This window comes from Pelodiscus sinensis, chromosome 12, assembly GCF_052426305.1.
Source record: "Pelodiscus sinensis isolate ZL-2025 chromosome 12, ASM5242630v1, whole genome shotgun sequence".
Classification (NCBI taxonomy): domain Eukaryota; kingdom Metazoa; phylum Chordata; order Testudines; family Trionychidae; genus Pelodiscus; species Pelodiscus sinensis.
This window is the reverse complement of record NC_143063.1, coordinates 23,603,571-23,622,817: the sequence shown is the minus strand read 5'-3', so window position 1 is coordinate 23,622,817 and position 19,247 is coordinate 23,603,571. Positions and strand designations below refer to the sequence as shown.

At 41.2% G+C, this 19,247-nt stretch overlaps 1 protein-coding gene across 9 annotated transcripts in view; it reads left to right on the top strand.

Moving 5' to 3' along the window:
* PHKB (phosphorylase kinase regulatory subunit beta) overlaps positions 1-19,247 on the top strand; it is a 238,260-nt gene that overhangs the window by 87,185 nt on the left and 131,828 nt on the right. For all 9 annotated transcript variants that reach the window (XM_006121183.5, XM_089781466.1, XM_006121180.5 and 6 more), the window contains one exon: positions 12,345-12,408. In XM_006121183.5, the coding sequence (XP_006121245.1) occupies positions 12,345-12,408 (64 nt within the window). The remainder of the gene's footprint in view (positions 1-12,344; positions 12,409-19,247) is intronic.

Genomic DNA, 19,247 nt, shown 5'->3' with positions numbered 1-19,247 from the left:
AAAACAAAGAAAGAAAGTATATAGTTGGGGTAGGAGAATGGACATAAGGAGGAAGGGTAGAGTGGATACTAGTCTAATAGGTTATATTGGAGGTACAATGTCCATGCCAAATTGGGTAAAGAATGTGAATGAGGCCAAACAGCAAAACTTAAGATGTTTGTACACCAATGTGAGGAGCCTAGGTAACAAAATGGAGGAACTAGAGCTACTGGTCCAGGAAGTGAAACCAGATATTATAGGAATAACAGAAACATGGTGGAATACTAGGCATGACTGGAGTACAGGTATTGAAGGGTATGTGCAATTTAGGAAAGACAGAAATAAAGGTAAAGGTGGTGGAGTAGCACTGTGTATCAATGATGAGGTAGATTGTAAAGAAATAAAGTGATGGAATGGAGAAGACAGAGTTTGTCTGGGCAAAAATCACGTTGGGGAAGAAAACTATTAGTTCCTCCCCTGGGATAGTGCTTGGGGTGTACTATAGACCATCGGGATCTAATTTGGATATGAATAGAGACCTGTTTAATGTATTTAATGAAGTAAATACTAATGGAAACTGCGTAATCGTGGGAGACTTCAACTTTCCAGATATAGACTGGAGAACAAATGCTAATAATAATAATAGGGCTCAGGTTTTCCTAGATGTGATAGCTGATGAATTCCTTCATCAAGTAGTTACTGAACCAACAAGGGGGAGATGCCATTTTAGATTTGGTTTTGTGAGTAGTGAGGACCTCATAGAAGAAATGGTTGTAGGAGACAACCTTGGTTCGAGCGATCATGAGCTAATTCAGTTCAAACTGAATGGAAGGATAAACAAAAATAAATCTGAGACTAGGGTTTTTGATTTCAAAAGGTCTAACTTGAATAAATTAAGGAAATTAGTTAGGGAAATGGATTGGACTAAAGAATTTATGGATCTTGAGGTGGAGGAGGCCTGGGATTATTTTAAGTTAAAGTTGCAAAAGCTATCAGAAGCCTGTATCCCAAGAAAGGGGAACATTTATTGGCATGTGTTTTAGACAAAGCTGGATGAGCAAGCATCTCAGAGAGGTGATTAAGAAAAAGCAGAAACTTCTTGTCTAAGATTTTGATTAGTAATTAGCAATGAAGTGCAAATGTTAGTGCCTGTTTTCCATTCGTTCATTAAGGTTATGGGACAGATGTAGCAATTTAAAGCTGTATTTATTGACATTTTTAGTAAACACAGTTAGCTTCCTTGTCATACCAGTATCATTAGGGAATACAAATGTTAGTTAAACTAATAAAGGGTGTGTCTAGACTACAGGGTTTTGTCGACAAAACTATACCTGAGTCTACACTCCCGCTGAGTTCTGTCGACATAACGTTGACAGAACTCAGCAGTTTTGTCGATGGCTATAAACCTCATTCTACAAGGAATAACACCTTTTGTCGACAGAGTTCTGTCGACAGAAGGTGTTACTGCATCTACACTGTCCTTTGCGTCTACACTGTCATGTCGACAGAGCAGCTTGTCGACAGAACTGGATGTAGTCTAGATGCTCTTTGTTGACAAAAGCTTTGTCGACAATGTCTGTCGACAAAACTTCTGTTGACAAAAGCCTGTGGTCTAGACGTACCCGAAGACGTGAAATCAAGCCAAAAAAATTAGATCCAGGTCCTGAATACTCCATCTCTCAAGAATGATTTATTCAGGATTTTGTTTTGAGGGCATCTATTGGTAGAATATATTTACAATGGGAATAAGTTAGACTGTGTTCCTACAGTGTGTTAATCTTGTATTCTTGTCCACGCTAAAGGGAAAATAGAAGAAAAAGTTCCTTAGGCATTATGACCAGAGCTGTATATTTTAAAAGAACATATTTCTTCACAAGATTAATTAATAGCGTTTGTAATGTAAAAATGACCCAAACGAAACTAACATTACATGCCTAATAGTGGAAGCTCTGTTACATTGTTTTTCTGATTTCCCCAACAGGGTGCAATTACTATTTAAAGATTCAACTAAAATGTCTGGTATTTAATAGCATTCTTAATGTACATAATCTTACACTGCTTACTGCTTTGAATAGTTTTTCATTATCTTAAGACATATTAGCATTTTTCCTCTTTACTTCGCTGTTGTAAAATCTGCAAAAGATAAGGAAGATGACAAATGCATGGCATTTATAGCTGTCCTTAACATACAATGATGGAAGGCTCTAATAAACAATTAACATGAAGGAATATTTATTATATGATGGGGAAATGAAATCAGCATTTCAGTTACAAGATACTATTATTTTCATTTGCAAGCAGTTGTGTCACTAGTGAACACTAAAAATATTGAATAAGTAAAGATAGAAAATACTGATGAGCTACAATCAGTCGTGATTGCTTACCAAGAATATTGAGTGAGCAAGTTAAAGAAAGGTATATTAAAATTCACTCTGGAGGAATCCATATTTATGTATACTCTGTCAGCCTCCTCTCCATATAACATCCAAAAAACATGATTTAACTAAAGTTTCATGCTTATTTCAGTTAAACAGGTTGCTATTTCATAACTCTGAAGCAATGAGTTCAGCTTACTAGAGGTTGTACCTCCCTCATCCAGCACCCTCAGGACCTTAGCCAGGACCCAGGTGCACAGCCCCACAAGAGCACACAGACCTATAGCTGCTGGGCTGCACTCTCAGCACTGCCACTGGCCACAGGACTGGACTCTGCAGTCACCCTGCCTCTTCCCTTGAGAGTCTCCTGTTGCTGCTTCTCTCCTTCCCATCCTAAGTTAAAGCACTGTATATATGAGTGCAGGGAAGGAGTTACTAAACATAGGGCCCAACTTTTTTCTCTTCCCTCCAGACCACAGATGTTCCTGGACTATAGAAGTCTCGACTTTAGCGGTCGAAGCTGTATTTCATTGTATTATTGGGGTAACAATCATAGAATCCTGGAGCTAGAAGAGACCTCAGGAGGTCATTGAGTCCAGCCCACTGCCCAAAGCAAGACCAACTAAATCATTCCAGCCAGGGCTTTAAGATGGGACTTGAAAACCTCTAGGGTTGGGGAGATTCCGCCACCTCCCTAAGTAACCCATTCCAGTACTTTAACACCCTCCTAGTGAAATAGTTTTTTCCTAATATCCAACCTAGATCTCCCCCACTGTAACTTGAGACCATTGTTCCTTGTTCTGCCATCTGTCACGACTATGAACAGCTTCTCTCCATCCTCTTTGGAACTTCCCTTCGGAAGTTGAAGGCTGCTATCAAATCCTCCCTCACTTCTCTTCTGCAGACTAAATAAGCCCTAATCCCTCAGCCTCTTGTCATAGGTCTTGTACTCCAGCCCCCTAATCATTTTGGTTGCCCTCTGCTGCATCCTCTCCAATGCGTCCATATCCTTTCTATAGCGGGGGGGCCCAGAACTGACCTACCACTCCAGATATGACCTCACAGTGCCAAATAAAGGGGAATCATAATTTCTCTAGATCTGCTGAAAATGCTCCTCCTGATGCACCCTAATATGCCATTAGCCTTGGCTACAAGAGCACAGTTAACTCATATCCAGCTCTCATCCACTGTACTTTTCTGCTGAACAGCTACTTAGCCAGTCGGTCCCCAGCCTGTAATATTGCTTGGGATTCTTTCGTCCCAAGTGTAGGACTCTGCACTTGTCCTTGTTGAACCTCATCAGATTTCTTTAGGCCCAATCCTCCAATTTGTCTAAGTCACTCTGGACTCTATTCCTGCCCTCCAACATATCTGCCTTTCCCTTTAGCTAAGTGTCATCCGCAAACTTGCTGAGGGTGCAATCCATCCCCTCATCCAGGTCATTAATAAAGATGTTTAACAAAATAAGACCTAGAACCAATCCTTGGGGCACTCCATTTGAAACCAATCGCCAACCAGACATCAAGCTGTTGATCGCTACCTATTGGGCCCGACAATCTAGCCACCAATAACTTATTAATTATCAAAACATTTAAACACCAAAAGAGTTTACCAGCTTTTATAGCAGCTGCTCCAAGCAGAGTTTTTTTAGCTATCATAATTAGCTTTCCCTTGTTGAACCAATTAGAATTAAATCCCACAAGCACTATTTCTGGCAATATTTCTGAACGGAAGACTGAAGTTTTATAACCCTGTTGGTGTTGGTTTAAAAAAAAAAGATACATCCTTAAATCCATATTTATGGAATTGCTGGTAATGAAAACAGGGTAACAGAAATAATGTATGCAAAATATAGTGTGTATATATAATACTGCATCTAGACATGTTTCCCCTTTCATTCTTTTGAAATTATTTTCTGTATAGTTATAACAAGTTCCTCTGACAAGGATCTCACTTTATTTTTAAATTTTCTTATATTGAATAACCATAAATAATAGTGATTAATTTACAAGGAAAAACTTGAATCTGTATAAATCCCAGACAGACTTCTATAATGAAATGCTTGTGACACTGCACAAGTAAGGTTCAATATATAGCTTATCCATACTTGTATCTCTTTTGAAATATTGTGCATAATCAGATAATTTGTTAGCTGTGGCTAATGTAACCATTTAAAAATAACATCTGTTCAATGTCAGAAAAATGGGTCTTACCACTGATTCGTCTTCTTAAGTAGTATTTTTCCACTTAGCCAAATGTTCCCTTTCAAGTTGCTCTTATAATTCTGACATTAGATTTTTTTTTTATAAAATATAAAATCCTGGCAGTGATTAATTGTACTTCATCTACAGCAGGGGCTGATGCCAAAATAATTTATCTCTAGAGGTATTCCTCAAAGTCATGAATTTCTTTGCGTTAAGGTCACTCTCATGGTATTTGTGTGTGAGATATGGAAGGGGGTGTACTCGTATATAAACTTATTTACTAGTTTGTTAATATTGCCTTAATCCAGGGGTCACAAATCGTTTCAAACCAAAGAGCCAAACTACAAAAAAATTCAGAACAAGTGGTCAACAAAGAGCTGAATAAGAATGCCAATTTGTATAACTTAAAATATACAGCTTAATATTAATTGACATTATTAATTATAGCACAAATGAAACATTGTACTCGCAGACTTTAATTGGACTTCTGCTGCTGCCATCTTTTCACACTGTTCTTAGAAGTTTACATCATAACTGGTCAAATCCAGCTTCATGTGTGCATTCATTCTGTTTTCTCTCAATCTTATGGCAGGGGGCTGGTGATGTGGGAGTGCAGGGGGGTTATGGCAGGAGTCTGGGGATGTGGGGGTCCGTGAGTTTGTGTGGTATGAGGGGGTTAGGGCAGGGCATTCAGGTGTGTGATGGGCTCAGGCTTGATGGTGGAGGTGGGGGTGCAGGATTGTTACGACGCTGAAGCCAGATGGGTGCTGGGCCCCAATTGCTGCCTTGTTGGCCAGGCTTCATTTTTAAATCAAGTAAAATATTATGTCCAGCATAAAAGGATTCAACATTGTCTTTATTTATGGCGGGGTGGGGAACCTTTTTTGAATCAGGGCCCCTGACCCACAGAAAAATCAGTTGGGGGCCACACAAATGAACAGCAAAAAAACCAAAAAACCATCCCCAAATTCCCAACTCACTGATGTGACCCCCAACTGAAATACCTCATTCCCCTGGTGCTCCAGCCCCATAGTGGGAGGAGGGCCACAGAGGACTGAGGTTCAAGGTCTCAGGCCAGATTTACTCTTCGGAGGTTACCAGGTTAGTGGATTTTGTGTCTCCCCCCCCCCCCCCCCCAAGCTCTGGGTTGGGGCCAAAAATGAAATATTAAGTGTCAAGGACAGGACCGCCAATGGGTGGAATAAGGATGGGAGTTCGGGATCTGGGCAGGAATTGGGTTGTAGGAAGGGATGAGGTTGCAAGGTCTGACCAGCAGCCAAGCTGCTGGGGGCAAGAGTGGTCTGGGGGCTGGCTGCCTGGCCAGGGGACAGAGAGTAGGTTGGATTTATTAAGGCCAGGGATCAGAGGAAATTTTGGATAGGGGGCAGACTGACAGGCCAGAGGGCTGAGGGCAAGAGGTGTCTAGCTGGGGGCAGAGGACCGGGGGTATTTTGGCCAGGGGGCTGAGGATATGGAGAGATTCTGTCCAGGGAGGATTTTGGCCAAGAGGTTGGGGGCAGGCCATCTGTCTAGGAGCAGGATGAGTGGAGCTGTGTGTCTGGGCATGGGGAGGGGCACTTGTTTGGTGTTGTGCCACACAGCAAGCAACATGTAACATGCCTCCCGCTGCTCCCATTTGCTGGTAGGAAGCCTTTGAGAAGGGTTGGCAGGGGAGGCCTACAGGAATCATGCCTTGAGGGAACAAATTAGCAGTATGCAGAGAGCCATCTTTGGTTCCTGGTTTCCCCCACATGGGGGCATGAGAAAATGCTATCGCACCAAGCCATGGTTAGCTCTGCTTGTTCCCCACATGCCAGATCTGGGATACCCTTAGGGCTCCCCCTTCCTTCCCTCTCCTCCCCCCTCCCCTTGCGTTCCAGTCTTGCAGGGGCCGTAAGGCTCTAGCGTCAGCCCTGGCTTCCTGCTGTGGGGGGAGCAAGGAGGGGCTGAGTTGGGGCACCAGAGGAGCCATATTTGGCTCATGAGACATAGGTGGCTGACCCCTGCCTTAATCCTTCTCATTATCCTTGATAGGAGCTCTTTCTTACCAATGTTGTCTCTTGCACCATGGTAGTGACATGGCAGGGGCAAGATTAGAAAGGCAAAGGCACAAAATGAGATCAAACTAGCTACAGGCATAAAGGGAAACAAGAAGACCTTTTATAAATACATTAAAAGCAAGAGGAAGACCAAGGACAGGGTAGGCCCACTGCTTAGTGAGGAGGGAGAAGCAGTAACAGGAAACTTGGAAATGGCAGAGATGCTCAATGACTGCTTTGTTTCGGTCTTCACCGAGAAGTCTGGAGGTGTGCCTAACGTAGTGAATACAAGCAGAGAGAGGGTAAGTTTAGAAGATAGGATACACAAAGAATAAGTTAAAAATCACTTAGGAAAGTTAGATGTCAGCAAGTCACCAGGTCCTGATGAAATGCATCCCAGGATACTCAAGGAGCTGATAGAGGAGGTATCTGAGCCTTTAGCTATGATTTTTGAAAAATCATGGCAGACAGGGGAGATTCCAGAAGACTGGAAAAGGGCAAATATTGTGCCCATCTATAAAAAGGGGAATAAGAACAACCCAGGAAACTACAGACCGGTCAGTTTAACGTCTGTCCCAGGGAAGATAATGGAGCGAGTAATTAAGGAAATCATATGCAAACACTTGGAAGGTAATAAAGTGATAGGGAATAGCCAGCATGGGTTTGTGAAGAACAAGTCATGCCAAACTAATCTGATAGCTTTCTTTGATAGGATAACGAGCCTTGTGGATAAGGGAGAAGCGGTGGATGTCATATACCTAGACTTTAGTAAGGCATTTGATACGGTCTCGCATGATATTCTTATTGATAAACTAGGCAAATATAACTTAGATAGGGCCACGATAAGGTGGGTGCATAATTGGCTGGATAACCGTAGTCAGAGAGTTGTTGTTAACGGTGCTAAATCCTGCTGGAAAGGGATAACAAGTGGAGTTCCTCAAGGGTCTGTTTTGGGACCCGTACTGTTCAATATCTTCATCAATGATGTAGCTATTGGGATAGAGAGTACGCTTATTAAGTTTGCAGATGATACCAAACTGGGTGGGGTTGCAACTTCTTTGGAGGATAGGGACATAATTCAAAATGACCTTAGCAAGTTAGAGAAATGGTCAGAGGTAAACAGGATGAGGTTTAATAAAGAGTAATGCAAAGTGCTCCACTTAGGAAGGAACAATTAGTTCCATATATACAAGATGGGAAGCGACTGTCTAGGAAGGAGCATGGCGGAAAGGGATCTAGGGGTCATAGTGGACCACAAGTTGAATATGAGTCAATAGTGTGATGCTGTTGCAAAAAAAGCAAATATGATTCTAGGTTGTATCAACAGGTGTGTTGTAAGCAAAACTCGTGAAGTCATTCTGCCGCTCTACTCTGCACTAGTTAGGCCTCAGCTGGAGTACTGTGTCCAGTTCTGGGCGCCATATTTCAAGAAAGATGTGGAGAAATTGGAAAGGGTACAGAGAAGAGCGACAAGAATGATTAAAGGTCTAGAGAACACGACCTATGAAGCCAGGCTTCATGAACTGGGCTTGTTTAGTTTGGAAAAAAGAAGATTAAGGGGGGACATGATAGCGGTTTTCAAATATCTAAAAGGGTGTCACAAGGAGGAAGGAGAAAATTTGTTCCTCTTGGTTTCTGAGGACAGGACAAGGAGTAATGGGCTTAAAGTGCAGCAGGGGAGGTTTAGATTGGACATTAGGAAAAAATTCCTAACTGTCAGGGTGGTCAAATATTGGAATAAATTGCCAAGGGAGGTGGTGGAATCTCCCTCTCTGGAGATATTTAAGAACAGGTTAGATAGACATCTGTCAGGGATGGTGTAGATGGAGCTTGGTCCTGCCTAGAGGGCGGGGGGCTGGACTCGATGACCTCTCGAGGTCCCTTCCAGTCCTATGATTCTATGAACTTCACACGGACGGTAGACTTAGAATCATAGGGCTGGTAGAGACGTCAGGAGGTCATCGAGTCCAGCCCCCTGCCCAAAGCAGGACCAATCCCAACTAAATCCAGCCAGCCAGGGCTTTGTCAAGCCGAGACTTAAAAACCTCTAGGGATGGAGATCCCACCACTTCTGTAGGTAACCCATTCCAGTACTGACTGTGAGGAGGGGGTTGATACTGAGATTCTCAGCAGTGGCAATGAGTTCATGTATGAAGAGCTTTTTCTGTCTCTCCTTTCCCTGGAAAGGGAAGTGAACTGATTGTGATCACCATTTTTATAGGAAGGTGAGGCTTTTACTACTTTCCTATGGTACTTTCACTTCCTTGGGCATGGAGACTTTGTCTTCCAGAATATTCTTGAATTCTGCTCCCCTTTATACCCTATGACATATCACTTTCATCTTGCCTTGATGACAGTTTTTTGGTTTTGCTTCTTACAAGCATGCTTGCACCTTGACAGATTTATGTCTGGTGCATCCTTGTGTGCAACTGAATCCTTCCTTAATACTTATTTCTTTCAGTTTGCCTCTCGTCACTGCCCTCCACCCTTTCTCTTGTGCCACATTCCTTCAATTTCAGCCACTTTTTAAACAAACCAACAAGATGCATAGATAACAACAATTTTAAAAACTCCACCAAAATCCATCCCTATGTCACAATATCTTGCGATTCTCATCCCCCGTGTTCTTTCTCCTATTCCTTAATCATCTTTCTTTTTAAATAATGACATCTTATGCTTAAAGAGGGTACTGTCATTTTATAATGAACTCTGAAAACACTGTGCATGCTTATAACATGTAAATATATAAATCAATAAATGCACATGATTATGAATTAGAGTTGGACAGAGACTTGAAAGTGAAAACAAGCAGTTGAGATTAGATGCTGGAGAAGGTAAGAGGAAACTAGTAAAGACATTTAAGAGGAGGATATGCTTAGAAAATTAGCAAGATCATGTCAACAAATGATCTTGGAGGCAGTATGTTAGATTGCTTATGATGTAGGGACAAGTAAGGAGAAAGGTGACAGATAACACTAGATAAAAGATACCCAAGGATAGTGGTGAAAGGACACTGTCATTTTGATTGACATTTTAAACATATACAAGCAGTCACTCATTGAAGAAAATAAGAGGACTCCATTTCATTAGGCAGCAGGAGTTAATCTAGGTTCATGTACTTTCATTGTGGCCACAGATGTGATTTGTAAGCAGTCTGTCTAAAATGGTCTTCCTAGTTTGTGTAGTATCTATTCATAGTCTATAATAAAACTGTCATTAATCTGCCAGTTTAATATTTTACTTTTTATAAGCCCTGTGAATTTTAAAATGCTGAGGTTTGGGCAGTTATACTAATGTCAAACCATTTTTGTCTATATGAACGGTTTAGCTCATTATTATTCCAATATAGTGGACACATTTGAAGTTCTGTTCCATGTAGTTTAGTAGCATATATTTTAAAAGAATAGTGCAGTGATGGTGCCTTTTTTGGCATTCCTCTGCTTATGGTGAGGTTTCTGATTCACCACATTTCTAGCAGTAGATAGCTATTAGTTTTTTTGCTTTAAGACTTACATAAAAATGTTAATTATTAGAGAGTATTAAAGTATAAAGTGTGATAATGAAAATGAGCCTGCTCACTAAATTTTGAAAAAATAACAGTCATCATACTCCAATAGTAAAAAAGTCTTTTATCTCTTCATGATGTATTCAAATCTCAGATAAATCTGTCAAAAGACTGTAGATTTGTATTAGACCATCTTAAACTTTTTTCTTAAAAAATGTTCAACACAAAAAATGTGCTAGCTAGAAGAAAATGCTGCTGCTGCGGCTTCTGTGCTAAATGATCCCTGAAAGCATAAGATTATATACAGGTTGGACCTCCTTGATATGGCACCCTTGGGACCTGACGGCTCCCAGATGAGGAATTTTGCCAGACCAGGGAAGGTCATTTCTTGGCTCCCCCAGCCATGATCTTACTGCCAGTCTTCCACCAGTGTCTACCTGCTGTCAGGCCCTTCACACACAGGGTTCTTGGCACCACCGTGGCAGCCCCTCCGCAAGCACACACAACCACAGAGCTAGACTCCCAGCTCAATGGGGCAGCCCCCCTGATGGGGTCCAGCTGCTCTACAGGGCAACAGCTTTGCTTGGGCTTCAGCCTCGGTTGGCAGCCCCCCTGCTTCCCAGCCTCACTTTTCAGCTCTGCTGGGAGGTAGCAGGACTGCCAGATTTTTTGCTGTGCTACCAAGCAAAATCCCCACTGCCAGGCAGCCCCGTGGTCAGGTTCCCGGCTCCATGGGGCAGCCGTACTGCCTCGTAGTCCCTCTATACAGCTGAGCCGCTGGGCAGTAGAGGGGCTGCCAGGCTCCTGGTTACGCTGTGGGGTGGCCCCCTGCCTCCCGATCTTGCCATGCAGTTTGGCATCTGTGCTCCAGCCCCACTTCCTTCCGCCCTCCCACCCCCACTTCCCACAGTGTTGGCACTGGGCAGCCGTCTTACTGCTGGGCTCCCGGTTTCGCTGCCACTGCTACCCTTCGGCTTTTGCCCCCCCTGTAGGGCTCCCAGCAACTAGCCCTCCACTGGGACTCTTGGCCTGAGACATCAGTGGTCCTACCAGACCAGGGATATTGCACAGGGAGTCCTGTTTGAGAGATTGAACCTGTACAATGAAAAACTGGAAACTACATATAGGCCACATGATATTACAATATATGCTTTGTGAATCATACTTTAGCAAAACTTTGATTTAAAAGTATATAATTTAGAAAGGCTTATACATTTTAATTTGGTTTGCAATCTGTATTTAGAAAATTGTAGAATTGTAAAATTGTAGAATTTGTAAACAGATGGTTCCTTTTTTATCTCTTCAGTTGTTTACATATATTGTAAAAATGTCACAAGTTGATTAAAATTTGGTAATATTTTCATGTGAGTTTTAACTAGCTACCAACAAATATAAAGAAAATCTAATGTCATAGTGAACTATTTCCTCTGACTCCTAGAACAATAATCCTAGTTTCCTAGTACCTCTTCTGCATGAAATGGTCATGGACACAAGAGAGAACACTTATAAAATTATGTGCTACTATGTTTATTGTGTAATGGGAAGCATGGACAGTTAAAGGTGGAACCTGGGCAACAAGCTCTGTGCTAATTATCGCATGTCAACTGTCATCTGTCTAGCTACCTAATCATAACCCATAAAAATATAAAAACGAACATCCAAAATTAGATTGATACCTAATAGCAAAACCATTATCTTGTAATGCCAGACCAAGTTTGCTGGCTGTTTTAATTATATGAGAGGTGGAATTCCAGTGGAAGATGCAGCCTGTGAAAAAAACGCATTTTTTCTGTTAAGTAGGTGGACATTCTTTAAGAAATGTTGGTCTCGTTTCCTGTAACAGTAGACCTTTTTCTATGCAACAGATAAGGTGACCAGATAGTTATTTGATCAGAGGTTTCTTTTGTCAAGTTCAGTGTCTGAGAGCTGAGTGTACAGAAATTCTGTAGAAAATAAACCTGCTATTCTGCTAGAAAGGCCTTGAAACACAGAATGCTGAATGTCTAACTGCAAACACATTTTTTTTCCAAATGATGGTTTCTGTCCTCTAAACACAAAGTGAAAACTGAAAAGAGAAATTCTGGAAAATAAACAGTCTACTGTATCATCATTCATTAGCTTAAGGTTGAAACACAAAATACTAAGCAAGAAGAGATCCTACTTCTGAGAGAAACCACAAGTGTTGATTTGTTAAGTTCCAGGTTTTAAGCATGACAGATATGTTTTTCTTTTTTCCCCTCAGCTCTGTTGGGTTAGCAAAAGCAGCTCTAGAAGCGATTAATGGATTCAACCTCTTCGGCAATCAGGTAATGAAAAAATGTATTAGTTCATTCTATATTTTTAATTAACAGCTTCTTTTTAACAAATTATTTTCAACCTACATTAATGGATGTGTAAAATTAATGTAACAAAATCAGTTCAATTTCCCAAATGGTAAATTAAATTGTTACTTTTTCAGGTACAGAGTGGTAATTGAATAAAAGATTAGTTCTTATATGTAGCAAGTTTTATTTCTCTTTTCAGTTGTGTGTGTCTTTAAAAAAAAAAAAAAAAAAAAAGATTGAAATGTCTACAACTTATTCTACTTCCCTATCATCTTTGGTCAAGAGTGTAAAAAAATCCTATTGTTTATGTAATCTATGTACTGTCATTTCTATTTTGAATTGCATGTAGGTTGCACATCATTTGAATCTTCTCTATTACCAGCCTTGCACATGTCTGTTTATTTGGTTTTATTATTTGATTTCATTTTGGGTTTCTCCCCTACTTCTCAAATACATTAAAAACCATTTTAAAAAGTAATTCTTTTATCAGACTTCATTTTTTCCAGACATTCTCAAAAACTTTGGATATAGGTCTTTAGATGTATTATACAACACAGTTCTGGAGTCAAAAGTATTCATTCAAAACTGATGACCCTGAAAAGGTGGGGAGTGGAGGAAATTTTGTTTTTGCACCATTAAACATTGTCAGTCATTGGGGAAAGTATACATTGTTGTTGTATAGAGAGGTGAACAGTGCCATACGTGCACCAATAACCAAGTTCCAAGAGCAAAGCAAGTGACTTTTGGCAAAAAAGTGAGCACAGAAGCAGAGCTGTGACATTAAAACATTGAAATTATTTTCAACTTCCTCCCACTTACTCTTTTTTTCAAGTTTTCATTCTTTCACGTCTCAGGCAGTTTTTTGTCTTACCTTCATTTCTGAAAAAAGAATATTAATGGATGGAATATTTTAGTTTTGCAAATTCCCCTTTTAGTGTTAAAAATTATTGAAAACTTGATTTTGAAAATATTAAATTTTTCCTCCTACAGCCACTATATTAAAACTTTTCCTGATATACAATAGTTCATTGAAAGTGATCCTTGAAATTTTAAATAATTTTATGTGACCATATGTACTCAAAGTAGCAGTGATCTAATTAAAAATCAACATCTGGAGAAATATATCTATATACGCTGTACACGGAATGAAAACATAAAAAACTTGAGGACTGACTGAGTCTGGGAATCTTATTAAAACATCATTCTTGATGTTTTTGGCTTTTTTTTTTTAATAAACATATTGGTATTTTTCTGTTGCCTCAAGTCAGAGACAAAGCTGACTTGCAGAGTGACTATGTGAAAGTTTAAAATCCTGCTTTAAGATATAGCTAAATTAGATTCCCATGGTAAATCCAGGGTAAGGGATCAGGACGAATTTTATACAGTAACCAAAGAAAAGCCTTTCTTCATATTGTCTTAACTAAAGAGCATAGAGACTTGGGCATTTTTTTGTAAGTCACCTTTATTTAGACTTGCAAATCCAATGCTGAGTCATTTCACTGACATAGTGCTAAGTGAGCTAATGGTTGCTACTATTTCCTTACTTGTATTATTGTAATGCTTAGGAGCCTGAGTTATAGAATAGGATCCAATTGCTAGATGATATGCAAGTACAGAATAAGAAGACAGGCCTTACCCCCGAACAGCTGACAATCTAATTATGGAACAAGAGAGAACAAATGAATACAGACAAGCTGGAATACATGAAAACAATGACAATGTTTTCTACTGTAGACAAAGCAGACATGGTGGTGGTAGACAGATGAAGGGATATAACCGAGAAGCCAGGTGAACCATGAGATGAGTGTAAACATATTATTTCCACATTCCATGTTCATGACTGTTGAACCTCTGGGAGAGATGGGAGGAGTAGGGAAGAAATATGAATCAACAGATTCATGCCACTATGAAAGCGCTAAGAGGGAAGAGGAGGAGTAGGAAGTGTGGGACTCCAGTGCCCCAATGCGTGAGAGATGTGGGGGAAGAGTGCATAGGGGGAGTTCATATGCCTCTGTTGGAACTCCAGTAGTCTGCTAGCTGTAGGAAGCTCACCACTGGCAATCATCAGAGTTCCTTGGAGGGTGTGCACCTGCATGGCCATGCACAAAAAATCTCCCACCTCCTTTGCAGAGTTGGGCAGCAGCACTCACCTTCCTGCTGGAAGGTGAGCGGTGCGGCAGGCAGCTGCTCCTGTGGGCCGAGGCCACCCAGCAGGTAGCTGCTCTGGCTGCTTCAGCAGGTGGCTGCTCCGATGGCCAAGGCCACGCAGTGGGAGGCTGCTCTGGTGACTGGGGCTGAATGACACGGCATTAATGTACTGTAATGCCAGAAAAAGAACCATTTCCCTGGCAGCCTCCAGGGATCACAGGATCTTTGAAAGTGTAAATGTTGTTATATTCCACTTAAAATGCATCAGGGCATACTGCCTTGAAAGGTTGCAATGAAAAAGTGGATTGCTGTTTGTAGTAATTGTAGATGATTCCTTTCAATGGTGCATTATTTTTTAAATCTTCCTTTGATACACCCAACAACGCTTAGCAGGCATCGAGGACTTTTTGTTCCTTGATATGAAAGTGCTTTAGAAACTTGATCTATTTAAGCCTCACAGCCATTTTGCCAGACCAATGTAATTATACCCATTTTAGAAGTGGGTAAAACAAGGCACAAAGCTTAAATAACCTAGGGAATCAGCAGCAGTGTTGGGAATAGAATCCAGGAATTCTAATGCTCCATTCTTGCTCTAATTGCATATTGCATATGTTGTTATTTTAGCATCAAAGATATTTTCTAAGATTTTTTTATAAGTTCACAATCAATAGCTTATCTTTTGAATAGTCACTGTATTTGTACAGCTTGCAGGTGAATATCAGAAATGTTCACTGCAGAATATTGCTTTATAAATGGTATAACATCTGCGTTGCAAATATGCTAGCTCTGTGTCACATCCTTCAATCAGTGGTTAGCATGTGCGGTCTTAGGGCCAGGTTCCGAATACATTCAACTTACATTTGACCCTAGAGAGAAGAAGTGAATCATTACTATAAGTGCCTTTTATCTAATAAAGAATGTCTAAGATAGTCTTTTCTCCACCCTCTGCAGTATATGAATGCCGGAGTTGGTGCAACCACTTTATGACTAAGTAAATTGCTAAACAATCTGCTCCTCCCTCTTGTAATGCCCAGGAATTTAATATTCTATTTCCTGCTTGCAGTCTGGTGTGAATAGGTATCTTTACATGTTCCTACATGACCATGGCTGCCTATCACACAAATGCAAAATGCTGTCAGTTGGATCTAATCAATATATGGGGAGCAGAGTCTGTGCAGTCCTTTGCACATGTTTTGGTGAGTGCTACTGTGCTTTCTCTTAATCAATAAAAGCAAAGATTGATAAAGGATTGGTCCATAGGAATTGGGATATATATAGGCACATTTCTTGAAGTTTGTCCAAAGATAAAGCAGCTGAGGAAGGCATACCAAATGGGAAAGGTGGCAAACCATTGCTCTAGTGCTGCACCTAAGACCTGCCATTTCTATAAGGAGGTGAATGCACCCCTCCTCCACTACCAAGAGTGATGTAGATAGTTCGGAGGGCATAGGCTCCCTTTCCGCTGCCCATAACACAGAGGGGCTACGTCTAGACTAGCATGATTTTCCGCACATGCTTTTAATGGAAAAGTTTTCCATTAAAAGCATTTTCGGAACAGAGCGTCTAGATTGGCACGGACACTTTTCTGCAAAAGCACTTTTTGTGGAAAAGCGTCCGTGCCAATCTAGATGCGCTTTTCCGCAAAAAAGCCGGAAAACAAATCTGAGCTGTCTACACTGGCCCTTTTGCACAAAAGCTTTGCGCAAAAGTGACTTTTACCTGAACGGGAGCAGAAGAGTATTTCTGCAAAAAGCACTGATTTCTTACAGTAGGAAGTCAGTGCTTTTGCGGAAATTCAAGCAGCCAGTGTAGACAGCTGGCAAGTTTTTCCGGAAAAGCGGCTGATTTTCCAGAAAAACTGGCCAGTCTAGACACAGCCAGGATGAAATTATTGATGAAGAAGTTGAGTTAGACGAGGCTGTGGAGGTTGAGTTAGATGAGGCTGTGGAGCTCTCTGCGGGTTTGTCCAGTTTCGCAGACAGCAAGGAACTTTTCTCCACTTCTGGAGCCAATCTCTGCAGTTGATCTCTGGGGAGCAGGAAGTGGGAGATGAGATGCAGGATAATTGATTGTGTCTTGCAGAGTCCAGAGGTTAGTGTAAGGTACAGAAAAATGGGAGGTTGGCTGTGTTTCTGTGATCTGGACACTGTCCTGTGTACCCCCAATTGGCATGGCCAAACAGGGTGTTGAAATCTCAAAGGAATCCTCCAGAGTTCTCCAGGAAAGTTTCCTGGAGATACGTGTTACTCCTGTGCTGCAGGTTCCATGGGTGCTTCAGTAGATGTGTCCTTGGGGTATACGCCACACACTTCTTCTGCTGATCATCTCTAGCATATAAGAAAGAGGACAAGATGCAGCAAAGAAGTCCTATTCAGTGAGGTGCTGCATCTTGGAACAAAAGGAGTGCTGTGAAACCAAAAAGCAGAAAAGAGAATGAAACATTTCAAAGGACGAAACTTAACAGATGATAAAAGTAATGGAGAAGTAAACAGACATGTTCAAGGGCTCAACCTGCACTACACCACATCCACACTTCATTGTCAAGCAACCCATCTTCTACACCCACAGGTTTTTTTCCATTTTTTGGTATGCCTCAGTTTCCCCTTCACTCCACTTCCTCTCACAACTTTAGCAATGATATCGGGACGTACACAGTTTTGATGTTTCGCCTTCTCTAAGTCTCTCCTTTGCACATATTTTGGTGAGTGCTACTGTGCTTTCTCTTAATCAATAAAGGCAAAGTTTGATAAAGGAAAATAGTTTTTGTGTTCCACAAATTCACATAGAAATCACTTTGATTCCAGATACAGGCTTTTAAAAAAAATCCTTTTCTTATTTCCCATTCACCAGGGAAGCAACTCCAAAACAGATGTATATTAGTGCCCCTCTTTAAATTGTGAAGGCTTTGAAGAAGCATTTTGATAAACTGCAGCCTTCCGGGCTCATCTGGCTGCTCAAACTCGTCAGCCAAGTGTTCTGCCTCAGGTCTCCATTCCTGAGCAAATATTTCACCTTTCTAGTCACGCAGATTATTCAAAGTGCAGCATGCAGCGATGACCATGGAAATATTATCCTCTTTTAAGGTGTAACCTGCCATAGAGGTATCTCCAGCATGCCTGTAATCTTCCAACGACACATTCGACTGCCATATCACATCTGCTTTATCCTGTGGTTCAAATGCTTGTTAATGCTGAGTAAGGTTTCAAGAGAGAGGGTTGTGAGGGGATATGCTGGGTCTCCCAGCATTACTGCATGTATTTCTATATTCCTCAGTAGTGTAATCTTGTGGCCTGGAAAGAAAGTTCCTGCCTACAGTTTTCTGTACAGGCCAGTGTTCCTGACGATGCATACAACATGACCTTTTCCAGACCACTTCACGTTGATGTCTGAAATACCCATGGTGGTCCACAAGAACCTATAACACCATGATTAAGTACCCCTTCCTATTAATGTACTCAATTGCAAGGTGGTATGGAGCTAAAATTGGAGTGTGCGTGCCATTTACCTCCACGCTAGCTAGGGAAGCCTATCTCTGCAAAGGCATCCATTAACTCATACATATTTCCAAGAGTTGCAGTCCTCTGTAGTGGAGTGTGATTTATTGCCCCTCACACTTTTCCAGTAGTGTAGCCCTAACAGTAGATTTTCCCACTCCAAATTGATTTGTGACCAACAGGTAGTAATTCAGAGTCACCAGTTTCTAGATAGCAGTTGCCACACACTTCTCTATGTAGAGGGGCAGCTCTCATTCTGGTGTTCTTACACCATAGGTCTGGGGTTCAGCTCAGCATAGAGCTCCAGAAAGGCTGTTTTATACATCATAACATTCAGTAGCCACTGGTCTTCCTCCTACACCTGCTGACAATGCAATCCCATCAATCAATGCTGGTTTACCTAGCCCAAAAGTGGACTACCCTATGCAGCTGTTTTTTGAATGCTAAGTTGCTACTGTCTTTATCTTGCAGAATGTTGGGCACCTGTGAGTATTGCTGTCTCTCTTATTTCATAATAAACTGCACTGCCATGCATGATGTCCTCACAACACTTAACAGAGCATAGGAGACAAGTATGGGTATCCGTCCTATCTCATTGCAGATGCTGAACTGCCAAAAAAGAATGGCAGTTGAAAAAAATTGTGCAAAAAGAAGTTGGAAACCACTGGAGGGCTGGAACACACAGCAGTATGTGATTCAGTGTTCCCAAGGAGCAACATGTTCCATGTTGTCTTTCTATAACCCCTAACAGAAGATGTCTGCAGACACTGTAGGATACATACCCACAGTGCATTGCTCATGCTGTCAGTGATGGTGCTCCAATGTGGACATGGTTTGTTGACAGAGGAAGCAAGTGTGAACAGAATTTTGATTTCACAATTTTGGTTTAATCAGTTTTTTTTCAGTGTCCCCATGAATTTCATCACAAAATTTTGTAGTGTAGATAATCCTTTACTGTACTTAGTTTTAGTCTTAGCATAGTTCATGTAACTTAGCTTTCTCCCTGCCTCCGTGAGTCTCTCTCTACAGATAAAAATACTCCCAGGGCTCTTGGGTTTAAAAACCGTATCTTCTGCTCCCACTCTTTCTTCGTGATCCATGAGCTCTAATGTTGCCTCTGTTTTCTAGGAGAGGCACGTATCTCAGATAAGCCCTGCAATCATCCCACTGCAGTAGAGT